The sequence below is a fragment of the Phaenicophaeus curvirostris genome, chromosome 16, assembly GCF_032191515.1.
Source record: "Phaenicophaeus curvirostris isolate KB17595 chromosome 16, BPBGC_Pcur_1.0, whole genome shotgun sequence".
In the NCBI taxonomy this organism is placed as follows: domain Eukaryota; kingdom Metazoa; phylum Chordata; class Aves; order Cuculiformes; family Cuculidae; genus Phaenicophaeus; species Phaenicophaeus curvirostris.
In genome coordinates, this window is record NC_091407.1 from 2,745,629 (window position 1) to 2,767,187 (window position 21,559).

Sequence of the window (21,559 nt, forward strand, 5' to 3'; positions counted from 1 at the left end):
TATCTGTGTGCGTTTATTTTAAAGACAGGGGACAGGATGAGAGGGACGAGAGGGAATGGCCTCAAGTTTGCACCTTTAGCAAGTTTGCAGATGACACTAAGCTGGGAGGAAGCGTTGATCTGCTGGAGCGTAGGGAGGCTCTGCAAAGGGATCTGAACAGGCTGGACCACTGGGCTGAGTCCAATGGCATGAGGTTTAACAAGGCCAAAGGCCGGGTCCTGCACTTGGGGCACAACAACCCTGTGCAGCTACAGACTAGGAGAAGTCTGGCTGGAAACTGCCTGGAGGAGAGGGACCTGGGTGTGTTGGTTGACAGCGACTGAACATGAGCCAGCAGTGTGCCCAGGTGGCCAAGAAGGCCAATGGCATCTTGGCTTGTATCAGAAACAGTGTGGCCAGCAGGTCCAGGGAGGTTATCCTCCCTCTGTACTCGGCACTGGTGAGACCGCTCCTCGAATACTGTGTTCAGTTCTGGGCCCCTCACCACAAGAAGGATGTTGAGGCTCTGGAGCGAGTCCAGAGAAGAGCAACGAAGCTGGTGAGGGGGCTGGAGAACAGGCTTTATGAGGAACAGCTGAGAGAGCTGGAGTTGTTTAGCCTGGAGAAGAGGAGGCTGAGGGGAGACCTCATTGCTCTCTACAACTACCTGAAAGGAGGTTGTAGAGAGGAGGGAGCTGGGCTCTTCTCCCAAGTGATGGGGGACAGGACGAGAGGGAATGGCCTCAAGCTCCACCAGGAGGGGTTTAGGCTGAACATTAGGAAAAAATCTTTCAGGGAAAGGGTCATTGGTCCCTGGCAGAGGCTGCCCAGGGAGGGGGTTGAGTCCCCTTCCCTGGAGGGGTTTAAGGCACGGGTGGACAAGGTGCTGAGGGACATGGGTTAGTGATTGATGGGAATGGTTGGACTTGATGACCCAGTGGGTCTTTTCCAACCTGGTGATTCCATGATTCTATGACTTTTTTACCCAGCCTGACCCTTCCTTGGCTTAAATGTGATGAGCACCGTCTGCTGGCAGGTACCTTTCCTCGGGAGGGCCTGAGTTGCGTTCAGGATGCGGGTTTTATCCAGGAATCCCCCTCCCGTCCCATCCCTTCTGGTCCCGCTATTGGCTCACGAGGGAGAGCCTGGGGGGGGGGGTGGGGAGTCGCGGCAGCCTCGGTGTCGCAGCGAAGTCTGCCGGGCGGGCGCGGTGCCGCGGAGCCGCGCGTTCCGCGCCGCCGCCGCTCGCTGCCATGGAGAGGAGAGGAGGAGGAGGAGGCCGGGACTGACCGCGCTCTCTCTCTCCCCTTTCCTCACCCCCCTCCATGAGACTCTGGCTGGGCTGGCTGGGCTGCTACAGCCTCCTGCTGTTGGCGCTGCGGCGGAGCCTGCGCCGGGGCTCGGCACGGGCCCTCTGCGCCGCCGGCATGGGCAGCGGGGCGGCCCCGAGAGGCGGGGGGAACCACCAGGTAAGGGGCGAGGGGGAGGGGGGGCAGACAAAGGGCGGCGGGACCCGCGTCCGCCCCGGCGCTCCCCGCACCGTCCCCCGCAAACTAAAGTTTGCGGGGGACGGTGCGGGGAACGCCGGGGCGGAGGGAATCATAGAATCACCAGGTTGGAAGAGACCCACTGGATCAGCGAGTCCAACCATTCCCACGTCCCTCAGCGCCTCGTCCACCCGTCCCTTAAACCCCTCAAGCGAAGGTGCCTCAACCCCCTCCCTGGGCAGCCTCTGCCAGGGCCCAGTGACTCTTTCTGTGAAGAATTTTTTCCTAATGTCCAGCCTAAACCTCCCCTGGTGGAGCTTGAGGCCATTCCCTCTCGTCCTGTCACTTGGGAGAAGAGCCCAGCTCCCTCCTCTCCACAACCTCCTCTCAGGGAGTTGGAGAGAGTGATGAGGTAATTAATACAGTTTGTACAAAGGTAGGGTGACAAAGAGAAGCAAAATTTAGATTAATAGAACTTAGATTTATAGAAAGAACTTAATTTAGATTTATAGAAAGAGCAAGTCCAGAGAAGAGTAACGAAGCTGGTGAAGGGGCTGGAGAACAGGCCTTATGAGGAGCGGCTGAGAGAGCTGGGGGTGTTTAGCCTGGAGAAGAGGAGGCTGAGGGGAGACCTCATTGCTCTCTACAACTCCCTGAAAGGAGGTTGTGGAGAGGAGGGAGCTGGGCTCTTCTCCCAAGTGACAGGGGACGGGACGAGAGGGAATGGCCTCAAGGTCCGCCAGGGGAGGTTTAGGCTGGACATTAGGAAAAAATTCTTCACAGAAAGGGTCACTGGGCCCTGGCAGAGGCTGCCCAGGGAGGGGGTTGATTCCCCTTCCCTGGAGGGGTTTAAGGCTCGGGTGGACGAGGTGCTGAGGGGCGTGGGTTAGTGTTTGATAGGAATGGTTGGACTCGATGATCCGGTGGGTCTCTTCCAACCTGGTTATTCTATGATTCTATGAACTTATTTCTGGTGAACAGAGACAATCTGAAAGTCTTGTGTTATTAGAAACTGTGCTAGAAAGACAAGTCGACCAAGGAATTGTGCTATAGAGGTGACACATTCACAGGTAGATGATCTGCAGCGGACACTCTCCTTTTCTGATTTATTTGATCTAGATTTTAAACCTAAAGTATTGATTGTTTAGTAAGATTTACAGAGTTCGTGGGTTTATTCATAAGTAGGGATTATGCTTTGAGGCCTCAGGTGGTTTTGCCCTCAGCAGTTTCACTGGCTTCATTAGTGTTGTACAAGGTAGCTGAAAGAACGTTTTCTTCCTTTCACTAATATTAGGCCAGAGTTGTCAATAATAATAATTTTTATTACAACCAAGGTCTTAATGTATCTTTTCACATTTTGTGCTGTATTTGTTCTGTGATTGTGGTATAAGAGATTGAAACACTTACTGTCATGGAACTAGTGGCCATATTGTAGGTTTCATCCAAAGAACTGTGACCAGCAGATTGAGGGAAGTGATTCTGCCCCTCTATTCCTCTCTCATGAGACCTTGCCTGGAGTCTTGTGTCCAACTCTGGAGTCCTCAGCTAGTGAAGGACATGGATCTGTTAGAGCAAGTACAGAGGAGGCCATGAAGATTATCAGAGGGCTGAAGCACCTCCCCTGTGAGGACAAGCTGAGAGAGTTGAGCTTGTTCAGCCTGGAGAAGAGGAGGCTCCAGGAAGACCTAAAAGTAGCCTTCAAATACTTAAAGGGGCCAACAGGAAAGATGGGGAAGGGGCTCTATACAAGGCTATGTTGTGATAGGACAAGGGCTAAATGTTTTAAGATGAAAGAGGGCAAATTTAGGTTAGATATAAGAAAGAAACGCTTCATCTTGAGGGTGGTGAGACACTGGAACAGGTTGCTTAGTGAAGTTGTGGCTGCCCCATCCCTGGAGATCTGAGGCCAAGTTTCATGAGGCTTTGAGCAACCTGATCCGGTGGAAGGTTGCCCATGGCAGTGAGGTTAGATTGGATGATCTTTAAGGTCTTTTGCAACTAGCCATTTTATGATTCTACGATACCTGTGTTTCCCAAAGCTTTGATAATTGGGCACTTTTTATTCTGTATTGAAAATGGCAACACAAGAGAGGTCATCTGAGCTGCTCCAAATCGGTCTGGTGTGGCTGGGCACAGCCTCGTGAATGACCCTGACACGTATCCCAGCCTGCTTCTCAGCTCCATGGGGTTGTTTGCTTCTTCCAGCTCTTAAAATTGGTTTCTGAAGATAGATGGCTTGAGTACACAGGCTGCTGCTTTAGTGGTTTTTCACGGCTTGCTAAGGTTTGCTTTTTGGATTCGCTGGTCTCTGCAAATTCATTCAAGTATCACAGTGATGCCGCGAGAAAAGTCCTGAACTGGAGTCCTAATTGGCAGTCTTGGGTATCCCTTTGCCAGGCTTCATTGTGTAGTGTGGACTCACTTAAAATCTGCTTTTTAGAGGAAAGGATCACGTACTTGTGCTACCTACCAGTGTGTTTGAAAGTACAGTTGGGAGACTGATTGTGCCAGAAATGTACCCGTTATGCTGCTTTGGGTTGATGTTTGGAGGCCACGTTTATGAGTGTGGCAGACAGATTTGGGAACGTTATTGCATTTCATACTGTTCTGTCAGCATGGTGCTGTTCCAGAGAGGACCTGTGTTTGCTTTGTATGGAACTTACTTTGTAGAATTCTTCAAAGTACAGGGTAATGATTAAGACACAAATTAAAAGCATTATTTCTTAGCAAGTAATGTGTCCTCACTTGACTACAATTCAAACCTGAGTTAAATTAATCCTGAAGTTTGTTGAAAAGTCAGTGGGAAAACTTAAATTTTTCTATTTACAGAAACTGGTAATAGCCTTCTGCGTGTTCAGTTTGTTTTAACTTATGGTCTTACATTGCTCAACTTTTTAATGGTCCTTTCTGTCTTTCTCTAGTGGTACATCTGCAACACAGAACAGTTGTCTGAATCCCTTCAGCCTATTTTTGTCCAGAGTTACCTTGACCAAGGAACGCAGATCTTCTTGAACAACAGCATTGAGAAATCAGGCTGGCTGTTCATCCAGCTCTATCACTCTTTTGTGTCCTCAATTTTTAGCCTCTTTATGTCTAGAACATCTATCAATGGGTAAGTGAAACATCAATTTTAGGTAATGTATCCCTCTTCCTTCTGTTTTCTTTCTCCCCTCCTTGCCCTTTACCTGCTGCCATATGACTGTTGTGTTTGTCCTTGTTGAAGGTGGCTGTGTCCAGTCAGTTCTGTGTTGCATCTAAAACTCCTCCTAGTCAAGAGAGTGTGCGTACTCGCTGCAAACCTAGGCAGATTTCTAAACAGTGCAGAAGTTGGCCAAGTGTTGTGTCTGGTAACACACAGAATTTTGTTCTTTCTCTTACTCTGTAAAACATAATTTCACTGCAATTTGTGTCTATGCTGTACTTTAACAGGTAACTTCTGATGTATCATGTTTGATTGATGAAACATCAGGAATGCAGGAAAGAGAAGTTTATAAAACAATGTTCTCCTAGTCTTATCGCACCGGTCTCTTCTGCAGGTGCAAAGGAGTTTAGCTGTTTGTGGGTGTTTTGGTATTTTTAAAAAAACGTTAGTGCCTTTTTTTGTTTGCTTATGTTGCCCCATTCAGACATGTGTTTAACAGGTTATTAGTTTTGACCTTGTGAAGAATGAATTTTGTTACATTTACCTAATTTCTTCACCTTTCCAACCTCTGCACCTACTATATATTTCTGCACAGTCTGGTATGAGGATAGTAGCTGTCTGCTAGGCTAGAAAAATGTTCTTTTTCCTTATTTTCTAACCAGATGACTTTGAGCTTCCCTGTGGTGTTCTTGGTTACTTATAGCTTTGTATAGAGGTCCCTTTGGTTTCCTCTTTTTCCTTTCTCTTCCATTTTTTTTTTCAAAGGCTCTCCACTGCTTTGAGTAACACCTCTTAGTGCTGTTAGGAATAATAGCTATGAGCCAATTATACAGTGTGGACTGACACAAGTGTTCTGCAAGGGGGCTCTACTTAAATTGGCTCTATTCTGTTTATTTTTATCCGTTTAGTATCCTGCTTTAGTTTATCTATATGACTTTGTATACTCTATCCTTTTTGTTTGTTTCTTGATTTTTTTTTTTTTGTATAGTCAGTCTTTCCTAGGCTGCTTCTTTTTCACATTTTTTATTCTCTGATTCTTTTTATGTTTGTTTACCTTTTTTTTGCCCTTGAACATAAAAGATTTCTGTTCATTGTCTTTAAGTTTAACCTGCTATCCAACATTAAAGAATAGTACTCATCTACCTTCAGTCTATTATTGACCAGTTCTTTTTCCTCTGCTTGTTCTCCTAACTCTTTCATCTTCCGAATTCTGCTATGACAGCTGAAATCTGTCACTGTGTAGTCTTCAAACAGTTACAGACAGATGTGTCATTGACTTGATCCATAAGGAATCCAACTGTCACCTCTACCCAATTCCTTAATGAGTTGCCTACTTTCTGTTTCACAGCTTTTCATGTTGAATGCAGGATCTGCAGATAGCAGCAAAAAATATTGTAACATGCAATTAAAAAGAACAGCTTTTGCCACTCCAGCAGTGTTACCCCTATCCTTTCTTTAAATCTGTTCCCTGGCTTCCCTCCTAGTTCCACATTCTATTCCTTACTCCTTGTGAATGCTTGTGTGTCTGCAGCCATTTCACTTTCTCTGCTGTTTCATCTTTTTTTTTTAAGGTAAGTGGCAGACATTCAAATCTGCAAACACGACGAATAAGGTTCAGCCTTTATCTTTCCTTCTATTTCTCTCCCCCCTCCTTTTTTCTTTTATGCAGTCATTTTCTTGAGCACCCTATGAGCTCCTCCTTACCTAATCAAATTCCTCCTGAAGTCTTAACCACTGCATGTGGCTATGTGTTTGATCTCTGACAAGTGCAAGGCAAGTTGTACTGGATTTAAAATTTATTTGAGCAGTGACCTTGTCTACTGTTACGTGTGACTGATTGCTGCCGAGCACGTTCTAAATTAGTCCGTTGTCCTTCCTGTTAAAAGTTTGTTAAAATTGGTTATTTCTCATTTTTTACATTTCAGGCTGCTGGGAAGGGGGTCAATGTTTGTGTTTTCCCCAGAACAGTTTCAAAGACTGCTTAAAATAAATCCAGAATGGAAATCCCACAGACTTCTTGATTTAGGGGCTGGGGATGGCGAAGTCACTAAAGTCATGAGTCCTCACTTTGAAGAAATCTATGCCACTGAATTGTCTGAAACTATGATATGGCAGCTTCAGAAGAAGAAATACAGGTATCTAGTGAATGCTCCCTACATCCTTCATGTAAGGTGCTCCATCAAAGTAATCTATTTGTAATACTTAATGAATGGTCTGTATTTCAGTCCATTCCTCTATTGTTTGTTATTGAAAAGTTTGATAAAAGAGGAAAACAAACCCACCTGATGTTCCCTGTTACCAGTGCTTTTGTTATGCAGATGTTCCCTCTTATCAGTTGAGACAAAATAGGCTACAAGCTCTTTCATCATAGCTTGCATAAATTGCTTTAATCAAGGGAGTCAGGAACATGAAATTCAGATGAACAGTCCAAAATTGCAGGAGGAGGACAGAGGTATTGTTTGTCTTTTCTCATCGCTTAGGTGACTGACCTTACCTGCACTATCGACACATCCATAGGGAATTTTTGTCTTCGGTGGTTCTCTCTAAACTCAGGTTTAATTAACAGACTGTGTCTCTTTCTCTTTGCTTTGTAGAGTGCTTGGTGTAAATGAATGGCAAAACACAGGATTTCAGTATGATGTTATCAGCTGTTTAAATTTACTGGATCGCTGTGATCAACCACTGACTGTATTAAAAGATATTAGAAGTGTACTGGAGCCAACTAGAGGCAGAGTTATTCTAGCATTAGTTCTGCCATTTCACCCGTATGTGGAAAATGGTAAGTACACAGATTAATAGCTGTTGAGGCAAGTAGAGAAAAATATTTGTAGGTTATAGTAGCCTAAATTAAATGTTTAATAAATTAGTAAATGTTTGATTGGCCTATTTCTATTTGATTTTTACAAATAACTTGGATGGCGTGTGTTCAGAAGTATGAAATCATAGGTAAATAGGTCACATGATGTAAACTGTTTTCTTAGTTCCCCAACATATGAACACAGAAAGCTGTGTTAGCACAGCTAAGTTAGCACAACAGAAAGCTCAAATAGTGAAAGTACATATCCTGTTCTGCAGGTTGCCACACTTAAGCTATGTCGTAGCAATATGTAAAAACTGATCTCTGATTAGGACCCTCTGCTGATGTCCTATAGGAGACCCCAGTTGTCCCAGGCGATCACTGAGCAAAACCATCAGAAGTGTCTGTAATGCTGAATAGAGCAGTTGAGGTTAAACTGGTTGAAGTCCTCCAGATGAATCACACCTAAAAATTCATGGGGAGATAACGTTCATTTTCCAGCATGAGCTCTCAAAATGAAATACAGATGCCTACTAATACAAAGCATCAACCACTGTTTATCTTGTATTAATAACTAGAATTAAAAAGTAATATTTAGTGCCAAAACTCTGTTGTTTTCCCTACTTGCATTTTAAAGACATACAGGAGAGATTTTCAAATTAATCTGTCCTTATGACTGAATTTCAGAAGAGACTAAAGAGACTAGACTCTTTTTTTTGATGTGCCTATGGTTGTAGATTCAGGTTGAGGCACCCAACAGTGGTTTGAATTCCGGAAGGCTGGTGTTCATCAGTCATTGTTTGGACACTGGCTCTCCTTCAGTATTATTTGCCTGTGGAGAGGCATGTATGCCTGGGAGATACAGAGCTAACAGCCTTAACCTTCTGGCAATCACAAATGCATCAAACTGAAGCTGTTTTCCCGTTTTTGTGTGCTAGTGGTATCTTTGCTGGAGGAGGGGGTGGGAAGTTTTAGTATAAAAAATAAATCCATCAGATGAGTAATTACTTAAAATACAGTGTTTGAGCCTATCATTTTTGTAACTATTCTGAAATGCAGGGTCTTAAATGAGATGAGGGCTTGACTTTCACATCTGTACCGTATTTCAAGCGTATTTGTTTACAACTTATTGTTCCTATAATGTGGAGCAACATGGCTTCCTCTTAAAAATTCTTTAGAATTCCAAATAACAGCAGTGTCTTTTTAGTCTTTCATTAGCATATTAGAAGCAGAAGTTGAGAAATTATTTGGGTGGCTTTTTTGTGTTTGTGTGCCTTCAAAGCTACGTGCCATTGTGTTTTGCAATCACTATTGCACCCAGTGACTACTTTTCTGCGTGTTGTTGAGTAAGCAGGTGACAGACCACATGCCACTTCCTGACTCAAGAGGAGGTAGATAAGTTAAGGGAGAAACTACTCGAGGTCTGCTTATATTCTTCATCATTAATCTCTTACCATATACTGGGAGGAGAAGAGAATGCTAAATTTATAAATCTCAAGGCACTGGGAGCCTGTTCTGTGATTGTTGGAACTTGACTGTTGGTACTTGTTGAAAGTCAAAATCTGTTGTAAGATTTTTTGTGAACTAAAGTTGTATTTTTATTTCTGGTGGTGACTTGTAGCAGATTATTCGCTTTGCTTAAGGCAGTTTTGTTTCTTTATCTCCTGAAACTTAAAAACACATTCAGTTTGTTCACCACTACCATAGATTTGGGCCCATATAAACACCTTTAGACAGTGCAAGTTAGCACACACCAAAGTTGCTGTTGTTCCTCTGAGCTTTTCCCAGTAAGCTCTATGTAACTGTCTAATGAAATGCAATGAATGCCAGGCTGGCTTCATCATGTACAGAATTTTCATTCGGCTGTTCTACAAGACAATGCATTTTGAAAAATGTTAGATATATACATATGCTTTATATTTAACAAAAAAAATATTCTTGGAACATTCAATGAGGAGAACATTTCATGGCTCAAGTAACTTCTTGTAGTGGCTAATTAAAAATAGTTTGGAACTGCTTAGAGAAGCATTTACGTTTAAGAGGGTGGAACAAGTGGGAAAGAGATGAGGCAGGTAAAATGCTTGATCAGTGTACAGATCAGTTTTGAGGAATGGAGAAATTATTTTAATGAAAATGAGATATTTGGGTGATAATACTTAATGTAATGGGAGGGTAATTGTGGAAACTGTCTATGTGAATAACATGAAAATTGCTTTAAGAGAACAAAGCAAGGCAGAGGAGAAGGTAGAATGCATTTCTGTGCTTACTGTTTCTGGAATTACAGTGACACCTAGAGTCTGAAGTGGCTTTATCATAAATTCATTCTGGGGCTTTTTAGGGTTTTATTTTCAACATACAGAACAAGAAGTAATGCATTTACTGCACGTCTAAATTTGGCAAGTAAGCCAAATGAACCATAAGGTATTAGACTAGTTGTATAAGAACATGTGTTATTATAGCTTTCTCTTTTCAATAGGTATCCCATAGGATCATATAAAAATCCTTTGCTTTTCCTAATATTTGTACAAAGGCATTATTAGATAATACATGACTGGACTGGTTTAGGTTCCTCTAAAATTAAAATGCCGTGCTTCCGAAGTAGTAAATGCTAGCAGCCTGGCGTTGTGAAATGTTCTTGTTGAACACATTAATGGCCTTGTGATTGATTGACAGGGATAAGACGACAAAGGTGGATTTTCTGTCTTCCTGAAATACTTGTTACTAAATTGAGCTGGAAACGTGGTACTGTGCTACATGGACCCTTGCTTTGTCTCAGTTGTCGGTTCTCATCTCAGGGAAGCGAGAAATGCCGTTTCATTTGTTAAACAAAGCATTGCTTTATTTAAATTATTATAAAAGTTGCAGCTATTTTGTCGTAGGAAGAATGCCTGATACTAGCAGATCTCTTGTAGGAGTGCTGAATTTGTAGATTGGCTGGGTAGTAACTGCTTTAAAAAAAAAGCTACTTTTTTATTACAAAAAGAAAAGTATGCTACTTAGACTAGGTGGTGTACTTCTGTGATCAGACTTGTATCTGTGTTGAACAGGAATGTAAAGGTAAAACTTGGTGCTCCAGGTAATCCAGATTTTGGATGACAGGTCTAGAAGATTGGGGTTGTCTGTCTAGCAAGTGAATTTTAATATTGCAGGGGTAACCTTTTTGCCATGACCACCACTTTTCTTTCCTAAATAAGCTTCCATCCCAAATACTATCGTGATATACTACGTCATCATAGCATAAGCATTTGTCTGTTTCTCCTGCTGGCCTGTCTACAGAATACATAGGTTTTGCCCTATTTGAGCTGTCTGCCGTTATGACTCAGTAACTGATGCTATATATGTGTGTATATGTCTCTCTGTTACCTCAGTAAGTATCACATTAACATGGCTAAAACCAGAATTTCGCCTATGAGACATTTATTTTTTGTTGCTGTCAATTACTCAGTTCATGTAAGAGGAATACGTGTACATTTGTGTAAAAAGAAAAAAGGACATAGAATTAAATCTAAACTAAAAAATTAAACTTTGATGCATCATTAGCAGTTATCTTGTGAAAGATGAAGTCTTTTCCCATTGTTGTTATTCTTGAAAAATGGAAGTTCTATGTAACATGGATGTAATGTATGATGCACTTGGCTTTGGCGGTCTGATCAGAAAGTACTCTTGAGGAACACTGCAAGGTTTTCTTCTCTCTTGTTTTGAAGCAGAGGAAGTCTGTGAAGAAGCTTAACTTCTTCATCTGCTCCTTTGCTTGCATGAGAAACAAGGAGCAAATCTGAAACAGCTGCACATGCTCATCTGTTCTGATAAAAAGTGTCATCTTCCAAATCATCCTAGGGGAAAAATGGACAAGTATTTTGTTACTGATGGAACTATATTTTTCAAATCTATGCTTTTAATAGCTCTGCATCTTAGCAAACAGTCCAGAACTGTCTGTAGAGACTGCCTCTTGGCAACAAACAAAGTTATAGAAGCTTCATTTTAAAATGTACATACATACATTCTACAAAGTAAATACTGGAGTGTATATATAAAAGATGCTTTATAATGTCTTTGTTATGCGGCATACTTTTTATAGACCTTTATCAACTTTGAAAAAGAGAAGTCTATTTCCAGAAATTGTATACTCTTAAAAACTGTCAGTTCCTCTTTTTTCCAATAAATTACAGTATCAGGAGATAGATACTTACAGGCTGTTGGCAGTGCTCAGCGTACCTCTGCTTTTGAAGTTCTTGGGCAATTGCTTGAAATATTTTTCGTCCGCTACTGATTTTCTGCAAATTGTTTAAAATATTCTAGGTCAGTGCTACATTTGAAGTTTGGGAAAAATCTTCTACCTCTTATAATTCTGATATTTTTCCCCTGTATATATTTTGGGGTATGTTACTAAATAGCACATTAAAAAAATACAGTCTGGCAGGCAGAAAGGTTTTAAATTACATTGATACTGCATCTCTTAACATATATACCTTCTTTCACGGATATTTAAATGTATGGCTTCTGATTTTTATTCAAGGATACATGGTAAAAGAGGTTCTTAAAAGATGTATTTTAAATACAGTAGGGCTTACTTGTATGCACCATTTAAACAAATGAAAAAATTAATATTAAAATGTATTATTTTCAGAAGTTAAAACAAAACTTACTTAAAACCTGAAGGAAGCTGTGTATTAAAGATACACATCTTTGCATAGATTAACTTTATCCTGTATCAAGTTCATTAAAAATAAATTAACTAATTATTTGAAATTATTGCAATGTAAAGTCATTTACTAGTTTTGTACAAATCAGAAGTGAAACCTTAACAGTTCTGAATGTCTCTTTAACTGATTCATCTATTTATCACAAAATCGGTGCTCAATATACTTAAAAAATACAGGAGGAAAGAACCCCACGCTGAATTGCAGAGTGATAACGTACACAGTTCTCTCTTCTTTGGTTTTCCTTCCCACTTTTCTTCAGCAACTTCGGTTTTAACTGGAGGGAGGGATAATAAAAGGATTAACAGAAGATGAGAAGCCAGTGAAGTCTCCAGGGAAGATGTTAAAACCACTTAGACTTACAAAATGAACAAAATCAGAAAAATCACTTTAAGCTTACCTGGTAGACTACAAAGAATGTGAATGCAGTCGTGCTGTATAGGAACAGTAAGGATGAGGCGATGATCATGAAAGTGAAGACGAGTTTTCCATTGCTGTCCTGGTTCTCTGCTTTATTAAAAGCGAGTGTAAGAATAAAGGACAGTTCTTCTGAGTAACATAATTTTCTTAAGGTTCTGCATTTCAGCCCCCTTCCTCTGAGGAACTAGAAAACCTTGTACCCATCAATATTTCCTGGTCTCTTTTCAGTCTAACTTCCTTAGCGAGATCACTTTTCTTTTATTTCCCTGGATGATTCCAAGGGCAATAGACTTTTTTTTTTCTTTCTATTACAAACCCTTCCTTTAGGGGTAGGCAGAGAAGGGAATGCAGTTTTCCTCTCTCATAAAGGAGTACCTGAAGTACCTGAATAAAGCTTACAGGCTTTTGTTCAGAAATGCAGTTAGATAGAGAAAGGAAGGAATGCAAGGAAAGTAATAATCCAACTAGGTTTGTTTTTTTCTATTTTAGTCATGTAAAACTGAAATGCAGTGAATGAAGTCTCATCGCTCCCTTGACTAGAAGGCAAAATGTTCAGAACTAAACCTTTTTTCTCAAGTTGGCACAGTGAATCCCTGGCTCTGAGACTCTGTACTCGTTGTGTGTATTTCCACTAAATAACAGTTTCTCCGCTTCTCTTTTTCCTGTTGATACTTCCTTTCTGATAGCCATTAAAGTCTTTATGTAAGAGGATGTAGAGTACAGTTAGAGTACAAAACTTATATCTTTGTAGAATTCTAGAGTCATTTTCATCATATGACAGAACAGCCTAATTAGCAAATGAGGTTAGCGTGCTTATTTGTAGAATCCTTCCATAGTTTTACTATTCATGTTTTAATATACTACTCCTAACCATGTTGTTGGTATTTCTATCTTAAATGCCATTCTTGAAAGTGTAAATAAAGCGAGTATTTAGGAAAGATTATTTCTTTTAAGATGCTTCATTAAAGGTAATGGTCAACTGACCTCTTTTTGTTAGTACTGTTCCGTCTCCTGTTTGTTTAGAACGGGGCGAACTTGAATCTGGAAATGCTACTCCACAGATGTAAATGGCATTGTCGTTTACAGTCAGATTATTGATCTGAAGTGAACTGTTGTTTCCTGATAAATGTACTTTGTACTTCAGATGATTGGTGCATCCAGGAGTACACAAATCCTCGTGCTCGTTACTTAAAAAGCGAAACCATAGAACTTGAGGTGGGGATGATAAGCATCCAGAGGCGGAGAAAGTACACGTTAGGTACACAGTGTGCGTGGAGTGTTCAGCTTCCTGAAATCTGGGTTGTGTTACAGTGACTTGGCAGGTATCTGAAGCACCTGTTGAGAATAAACAATTGGTAATGTGAGGGACACTTAAAAATGAAAACATCATCTAAAAAGAAAATAAGCTTCTTCTCGTTCATTCGAGAATAGGTGGGAGAAAAGGAGAAAAACCAACCGTCTTTTGAACTTGAAACTTTTCTTTAGATAATTCCTACAACTTGTTCGTGTGTTCATTTAACTCTTTTACCTGTGTGGTAATGTGCTTAGCTCTGAAAAAGTGTGGAGATGTGAATGTGAATGTCTCCTTTGGCCTTGCAGAAGACTAAAAGAGTACTTTGTGTGGTTCCCTACCTCAGATTTCATCCTGAATGTCTGGGGGATCTTAGGGGCAAGGCGTGGTGGTGGGGTGGGTGTCATGTGCTGTAACTCTAGGGCTTGAGTTGAGTAATTCTGCAAGGATTTCTCTCTCCACCGCTGTTCCTGACCCGAGTCAAACGAAGCAGCCTGATGGCAGGCTTGGGAAATGTTGTAAATGGAGATATTTATAATTAAGCAATTTCATAACATTGATTAGAATTCATAATAGTTCCTAGATATTCTTTCACTTTATCACATATATTGACTTTGTGTTACTAAGCGTAATAATATTTCTTTTTCTGACATTTAAAAATGTGTGCAGAGAAAACAGGAAGGTTAATTAGAGAAGAGAATTCTAATTAAGGAACTGAAATGTAAGGTTTAATGTGAGTGGTTTGAGATTTTTTTTTTTTAAGTCCTTAATGAAATCCATAATCTAGATACTGCTTTAGTACATTGATTTTTTTTTTCCAAATAAATTGTTTAGTTATTTAAACAATGGAATTGAGATTATTGCAGTGGAAATTAAGGTAGTAGCTTAACAGCATTGTTTTCTACTTCCTAGAAAATAGCAAAGCAGAAAAAAAATAAACTGAAATCTCTTAATCCACTGCCGATACACAATTTATAAGCCTGTTCATAGTGGACAATTAGCATTGTCCCATCATCATTTTTCTCAGTGAGTGTTTTATGGACCACATCTAAGCAGGTTCAGTGTCAGTGGCTTCTACAGGAAGAAAGTGAAACTCTGCTGTATCAGATCAACATCAGAGCTGTTCCATAGTAGCTACAGCAGTCTGGAGATTGCAGGAATACAAGTTACAAGCCTACTTGCACCCTGTGTGGTGAAAGACAGTAGTTTGTGCTTTTGAAGTTGATCCCGCTTTTCTACGTTAGTCTAGGGCTTTGGGTAGCCCTGCAGAGCTGAACTCTGTGGCTTCGGTTCATGTAGATACTGTTTGCTCAGCTTCCCAACCCCTCCTTCCAAACAAGCAGAGCTGCACCGAAGCTGTGCTGCTGCTGCTGAAGCATTTCCTGATGGGAACTGCAGTGGGATGTGACGCAGGACTCAAAGATTATAGAGGCATTTCAGACTTTTTGGGGAAAAAAAAAAAGCATTTGCTAGCAGTTGTTTAATTTGGAGGTTGCATGAAGGCAGCGGAAGCTTTTTACTGCTCTTAGTTTGTTCCTATGTTGCAAATCATAACCACAACATTTTCAATCTTCTTTAACTGCTGTTACATGAGAAAAGATAAGCTTAAAGAACGTCTTACCAGCACCGTACAGAATCCAGTCAAATGCCAGCACTAGCACATTTTTTAATTTGTTGAAAGATGCCATTTCTTGTATCTCTCTGGAAATGATTCTGCTCGCAGGAAGAGGAACTTAGGAAACACTTGGAGTTGCAGAATGCGCTGAATCACGAGATTTAGAACTTCCTGTTTAGAAGGGTGTTTACTATTGCATTTAGCAAACTGGGTAAATTACAGACCAAAATAGAAAACATTTGTTATTTCTGGATGACATTACTTGGAAAAATGAGTTAAGAGTTGTAAATTTTGAACTTCCGAGAGCTGGTACCTATAATCCTTCAGGTTATTTCAGTGGGTATAGCAAATGCCAGCAGGTTTTCCAGCCTCTTACAAGTGTTTGACTTGTTAATTTTGTGTGACTCTAAGCAGCCTTTACCATATCAGCGAGTAGGTAGCCATTGGAGGAACAAAGATTCTGTAGCCATCCATTATAATGTGGTGGTCTACTGATGGAAGCTTCACAGCAAATCATAATTTTCAACTTGCTGGCTCTGTTTACTGCAACCACCTGAAGCCATCTTTGGCCAGAGAGTAGGCATAAAGAAAGAATTTTATAGTGATGGAAAAGATCTTCATAAAATAGTCTGTCTGTCTGTGTCTGCTGAACACCAGCCTCACTAGTGGAAATTACTTTTCATCCAGTCCTGGAATTGCTAGTTAAAAATGTAAGAGGGAGCTGCTTCTGAACAGTAGGGGAAACCTTCAACTGAACTTGTGACAGCTGTACAGATGGCTCAACAACCTGCTGTTTGGAGAAGAGTGAAATATGATCCGTGTAATATGCTTTCTGTAAGAAAATACAACACACAATAAAGTTTCCTTTATAATTTAAACAAAGCTGTTTTGTTTTCTCAGTAGGTGGCAAGTGGGAAAAGCCCTCAGAAGTTTTGGAAATCAAAGGGCACACGTGGGAAGAACAGGTGAATAGCCTGCCAGAAGTTTTCAGTAAAGCTGGTTTTGCCATAGAGGCTTTCACCAGACTGCCATACCTGTGTGAAGGTGACATGTATAATGACTACTATGTACTAGATGATGCTGTCTTCGTCCTCAAGCCAGTGTAAGCGTGTGTGAAGTGAATCTCCGGAATCTAACCTAAGAAGCCGCCTCTGAAAGAGGGGTTTGATTTATGGTTTCTTAAAGGGAGGGAATTCGGGGCTTACCATGATAAATAAATACCATGTAAGAAATTTAAAGGCCAAAATACTAATGTATTTCTTTGTAGTACGATTGGGGCGGGGGGGGAAAGTTGGGTTTTTTTTAAACAGACTATTCAGTCGATAATTTCTTTTTTACAAGCTCTTAATCCACCAACACATTCTGCAGTCCAGCAGCAATGGAGGATATTTTTTTATACTTACCTGCAACAGGGATCAGATCCAAACAAAAGCAATAGTCCTAATAATGATGAAACTGAAATGTGAACTGTTAAAGAAATCAAGTGAAATCTGGCAATAAAGTTATCCATTCAATTCCAACTTTGTTGAAGAAACGGTTGAAATGGATATTCTTCCATGCTAAGTTACTTTCTCTCTTACTGTCATTCTTCACATGTTTTTAATCATGCTAATAAACTTTTTTTGAGATGACTTTTTGCATTAACTTTTGTGTTCATTTTTGTAACCATAGCCACGCTTGTCTGCAGCAACTGCTCTTTGTGTTGAGAATCAAGCTCTTGGTAGCAGCGCATTTATTTAAACAGCATTTAAGTATTGTTTAAGGGGATAACAATCCACAAAAAATGTATCACTTTTGGTTGGGTTTCCTTCATGTTCTTCTCAAAACCTCATAAATCCTCATTGCTCTTGCATATGCCATTTTCCAGCTAAAGGGGTTATGGTAGAACTTGCACTTTAAACCGATGAGTTTAATAACAAAGCTTTCTATGCAAATTGTTCCTAAAAGCTTTCAGCTTTATAAAACTTGCAAGCAGTTTTTTGCAAATTTTGTGATTCCGAGTCCCTTTGAGGATCAGGACATAGAGACCTGATTTGGAAGGTTTTGCTAGCTTGGGACGTTTTCTTTAGTTCAGGAACGCTAAATGCTATTTATTTTAACATGTCTTGTTTTAAAAACTCTGTTTAAAATGGATAATTTCTGGCAGTTGGGATATAACCTTCCTTTAAAACAACAAGCGGCATCATAAGTAGTACAGAACTGGCAGGCGTATGTCATACGTTGCTTGGGAAATAAGTGGTGTGAGAGAGCAGAGAAGCCTCAGCTTGTGCATCATCTGGTAAGTAAAGTAAGATCTGACTTACCTTTTGGTTTTGAAGTCTAAAAAAGTTGTTTGTTGTTTTGTTTTTTTCTTTTAATGATTGGTGATCTTATGCCAGGTAGGATTTTCCAGCATTTCTTTTTAGTTTTATCTTGGACTTCCATTGCCTGATGGTTAATGATTGCTTTTGTTAATTTAATAGCCTTTTATTCTCAGTCATCTTTGTGGAATAGTAAGTATACTGTAGTATGAGGTGGGAGGGTTGACTGGTGGGATTGTTCAGCAGTAATTCAGGCTCAGTAGTATTCTCATTTCAGCATGTTGTTGAATTTTGGCACAGAGTACAATCAGATTTGTCTCTTTGAAAAATGAGCTATATATGCTCTGGAGTGGTTTGGTTTTGTTTTGCTACCTTCATTTGCACTTGTCTAGTAGTGGGAAAATGCATTTCTTAATGTGTAATCAGTTTAATTTCTTGTAGTAAATATTTATTAAGACGAACTTTTTCAAAAGTACTTGTGTGTTTTAATCCTACAGGTTATAAATCACACAAGAGGCTGTGCATTTCACATGACGTATCTTTAGTCCTGTAACTTAGGACTTTCAGTTTGTGATAGCTTTGAGAGTTTTGGGGACAAAAGATGCAATGTCAATAACAGAGGTTTTTTTCTTATGATTTCCTATTTTGTTCTCTCTGTTTAAACCAGTAACACTTGAGATAAGGAATTAAGACATGAGCAATAACAAGGAAAATTGATGAACGTAGTAGGCATAAATTCAGCACGGTCAAAAACCTGTTGAATGTACAGAGTAGCCCTGGGGGACTGTACCTCCAGTTCCAACTCCCCTGCCATGGGCAGGGACACCTCCCACTGGATCTTAAAATGCTTTAAGATGTCATCCAAAGGGTCTTGTTGGGAATCCGATGTCCTAATTTATTACTCCATGGCTCGGGGAGCCTGGCTCCTTCCTCTGCCATCCCTGTCCTGCTGTGGGTTGCGCTGTGCAAACCTCCCCTCGGTGGTCTCAGTAGTGTGGAATTTTGCCATAGAAAGTAACTAAATCGTTTGTTCTGTCAAGGTGGCGCGGGATGCGTTGCATCACAAGAAAAAGATGCTGTGCAAGGACACGAGAGAGTTTGGAACAGCTTTGCCTCGGAGAAACCACAACCCCCTCTTGCTGGGTGATGCCAGGTATGGTCAGTTCACCCTGGGGAGCCAGGGGCCACCTCCCCTGCAGCACCAGGGGAGGCATCCTCTTCTCCTTGCTTTGCGAGTCCCCCTGAGAGGAGGCTTGTCCCCTCCCCGCTGGGCAGGCACCTGGAGGCGGTGCAGCCCCATCCCTGCCCTGCTCTTGGGGTCCCTGCTCGATGCACCTTGGCTGCGGGGAAGGAGGCGCATGGGCAGGTAAAGTGCCGCGGGGTCCTGGCTCTCCCCAGGAACCCCCCGTCTCTCTCTTCTGCCCTCTCCTCTCTCCCCTCTCTCCCTTTCCAGCCTGAACCCCTCGAGGGTTCCCTCACTACACACAGGGTTTTTTTCCAAGGTGCTGGGGAGGATGGGCAGTGCAAGGGCTTATCAGCAAGACTTCTGATTATGAGATTAACTTTCGGGTTATCAAGCTTCAGATAAGGCAGTAGCTGTATCGGAGCGAGTGATAAAATGTCTAGGATTTCTTTACATGGAAAAGCGGCTGTTCAGGGAGCAAGAGGAGGCAATCTGGGAGCTCCTTATAACCAGAGTCCTGCAAGGGTGACATCTCCGAGATCCGATCGCATCCTGCGCCGCTGGGGTGTTAGGGGGGATCTCTGGGGAAATGCTAGGGAGAGACCTGCAAGAGATCCCCTCAGGGTGAATTTGGATTGTCTAAAAGCTGCAGTGAGCTCCTGCAAACAGATTATTTTCACTGATGAACTATTTCATCCTGCAGATTGTCTTATCGATGGCTGTTTCAGACTCTTTCTGCACCTGCTAATTGTCTGCTGGAGTTAGTGTGGATAAAAAAAGCACTTTCCTTAGAATTTAATCTCCTCGTATATTAATTTAGCATTCTTTAATTAAAATAGACCCCCTGATCAAAGTGAATTAGTTGGAATAAACTAATCAGGAATGACATTGGTAGTGTGATTTAAAATATGCAGAGTAATCAAACCTTACTGCAAAATTAATAGGGCAAAGGCAGAAACAAACACAAGAAAGTTCATTGTCTAGGAAACCAGATACATCTGAATGAGAGGCATGTACTATGGCGCTCCCTAAAGAATAGCTGAAAAGGGTTTTATGTGTGTGCAAGAACAGGGCAGAGGACATAGCTTCTTAAAGTCTAATGTTTAATTTTTTCATCGTCCGTCAGTTTGACTCACTCCTGTTACGAGACTGGAGTTAAGTATTTGCAATAGACTGAAGTTTTGCAAGAGGCTGTTCAAAGATGTTTTCTTAAACAAGGTACATCTTTGTACCTTGCTGATACATGAGATTAAACAATCTGAAAAAGGCATTCGTACTTATCAAATGTTCAGATCTGTAATTCAAGCCGTGGCAGAGAACTGTTTTTTTTTTTTGTAAAAAAAAAAAAAGACAATAGATCCAAATTCAAGAACAAAAAGAAATGCTGAAATTAAGCTTGGCTGCAGATGACCCCTTGCAGTGAAGGAAAGGGAAACAAAACCTAACAAAGTCATCTCAGGGTCAGAGCGAAGTTGGCCAGTGGGGCTCTCTTTGTCATTTTTTAAAATCAGAGACTAATCCCAGTGTAAGAAACTGCAATCTGTGGAGCAGGTTAATTAATTCTTTTACCTGTGGGGATGGTGACCCTCGTGGCTGGGCAGAGGGCCAGGCTGAGGGTGCAGAGGCAGAAAATCCTCTCTGCAGTAAGCTTGGTGCAATGTGAATTAAAGCAGCTCGTGGTCCTCAGCGCTGCTGAAGGGATGTGGCTGCAGAAACACCTGCGTGAGTGAGACCTGCTCACTCTCTGCGTGCTTCCCATCCTGTTGCATCATTGCAATGCGTGTTCTTGTCCTTCAGGAACTACACCGAAAGCGACAAAGTCATTTCATGCAGGACAACTGTGAGACTGCCAGGTTTTTATGATAACAATTGGTAACACCCTGGTGAAAAGCTCTGAGTATTGTGTTATTACCCTTCCAGCTCATTTACCTTTCAGTGATTTTTATGCCTTGTAGCACAGGGCAGCAGGGATAGCAAAAGCTAGTTAAACATGTATGTCCATACAAGCTACGTCCTAGCTGATGGTGAAGAATTGATAGAGCTGTTCCCTTGAGTACGAAGGCCAGAGCTTTGATCCGTCTACATGAAGCGGTGTGATCTTGAGCTCCATTTCCTAAATGCATCACTTCCCCTCTAATTTAAAAGAGCACAAGGAGGTTTTCCTCCTTTTTGCAGGGTGGTGGCAGCAGGGGAGGGGGGCGCCCCTTCAACCCCCTACTCCGACACAAGCCCCTGTGCCATTTGAGCTCAGAGACCTGCAAGTTGAGGGTCCCAGACTGGGTCTGCAGTAATTGTGCAGGCAACGTAACAAGCTAGACAAAGCTTAGGATTTATTTTTCTATTCTTCTTTACTATTTCCTTTCTTGCTCCCTCTATTGCTTTTTTATTTTAGCTGAGTTTAACAGAATTGCGTCTCAGTCATATTTAGGTGGAATGTGGCTTAGTAAATAAATGGTGCTACTAGGAAGAAGATTAAAAGAGCTACTGGGTAAGAGGGAAATAAATCTGGCTGCACATGCAGACTTGGCAGACTTTTATTTGCATAGAATATATTTCTATCCTGGAAAAATATCTAAATTAAAAACTCGGGTGGAAGCACTTTTGGATCATTCTGATCTCTGTACTCTGTAGCTGACGCTGTCTCT

At 41.3% G+C, this 21,559-nt stretch overlaps 3 protein-coding genes across 4 annotated transcripts in view; 2 read left to right on the top strand and 1 right to left on the bottom strand.

Moving 5' to 3' along the window:
- The first annotated feature begins 1,266 nt into the window (after window positions 1-1,266).
- METTL9 (methyltransferase 9, His-X-His N1(pi)-histidine) lies at window positions 1,267-16,732 on the top strand. The gene is made up of 5 exons (XM_069869915.1): window positions 1,267-1,448; window positions 4,388-4,578; window positions 6,534-6,743; window positions 7,203-7,387; window positions 16,332-16,732. Exons 1-5 carry the CDS (start codon window positions 1,305-1,307, stop codon window positions 16,535-16,537), a joined length of 936 nt encoding a protein of 311 aa, XP_069726016.1. The 5' UTR covers window positions 1,267-1,304; the 3' UTR covers window positions 16,538-16,732.
- Window positions 9,695-15,792, bottom strand: IGSF6 (immunoglobulin superfamily member 6). 2 transcript variants are annotated; one of them, XM_069870310.1, is made up of 6 exons: window positions 15,438-15,792; window positions 13,510-13,860; window positions 12,506-12,615; window positions 12,326-12,382; window positions 11,596-11,679; window positions 9,695-11,238 (listed from the first exon to the last, which is right to left on the bottom strand). In XM_069870310.1, the coding sequence occupies exons 1-6, from the start codon at window positions 15,502-15,504 to the stop codon at window positions 11,200-11,202; spliced, it is 708 nt and encodes a 235-aa protein (XP_069726411.1). In that variant the 5' UTR covers window positions 15,505-15,792; the 3' UTR covers window positions 9,695-11,199. The 2 variants fall into 2 exon arrangements, with proteins under 2 accessions (XP_069726411.1, XP_069726412.1); XM_069870311.1 differs by having other exon boundaries at window positions 9,696-11,238; window positions 12,506-12,612.
- Window positions 16,733-18,838: 2,106 nt separating the features above from the next.
- Window positions 18,839-21,559, top strand: part of OTOA (otoancorin) — a 38,452-nt gene continuing 35,731 nt past the window's right edge. The window contains exon 1 of the mRNA XM_069869858.1: window positions 18,839-18,884. Coding sequence (XP_069725959.1) covers window positions 18,878-18,884 — 7 coding nt within the window. The 5' untranslated portion in view covers window positions 18,839-18,877. The remainder of the gene's footprint in view (window positions 18,885-21,559) is intronic.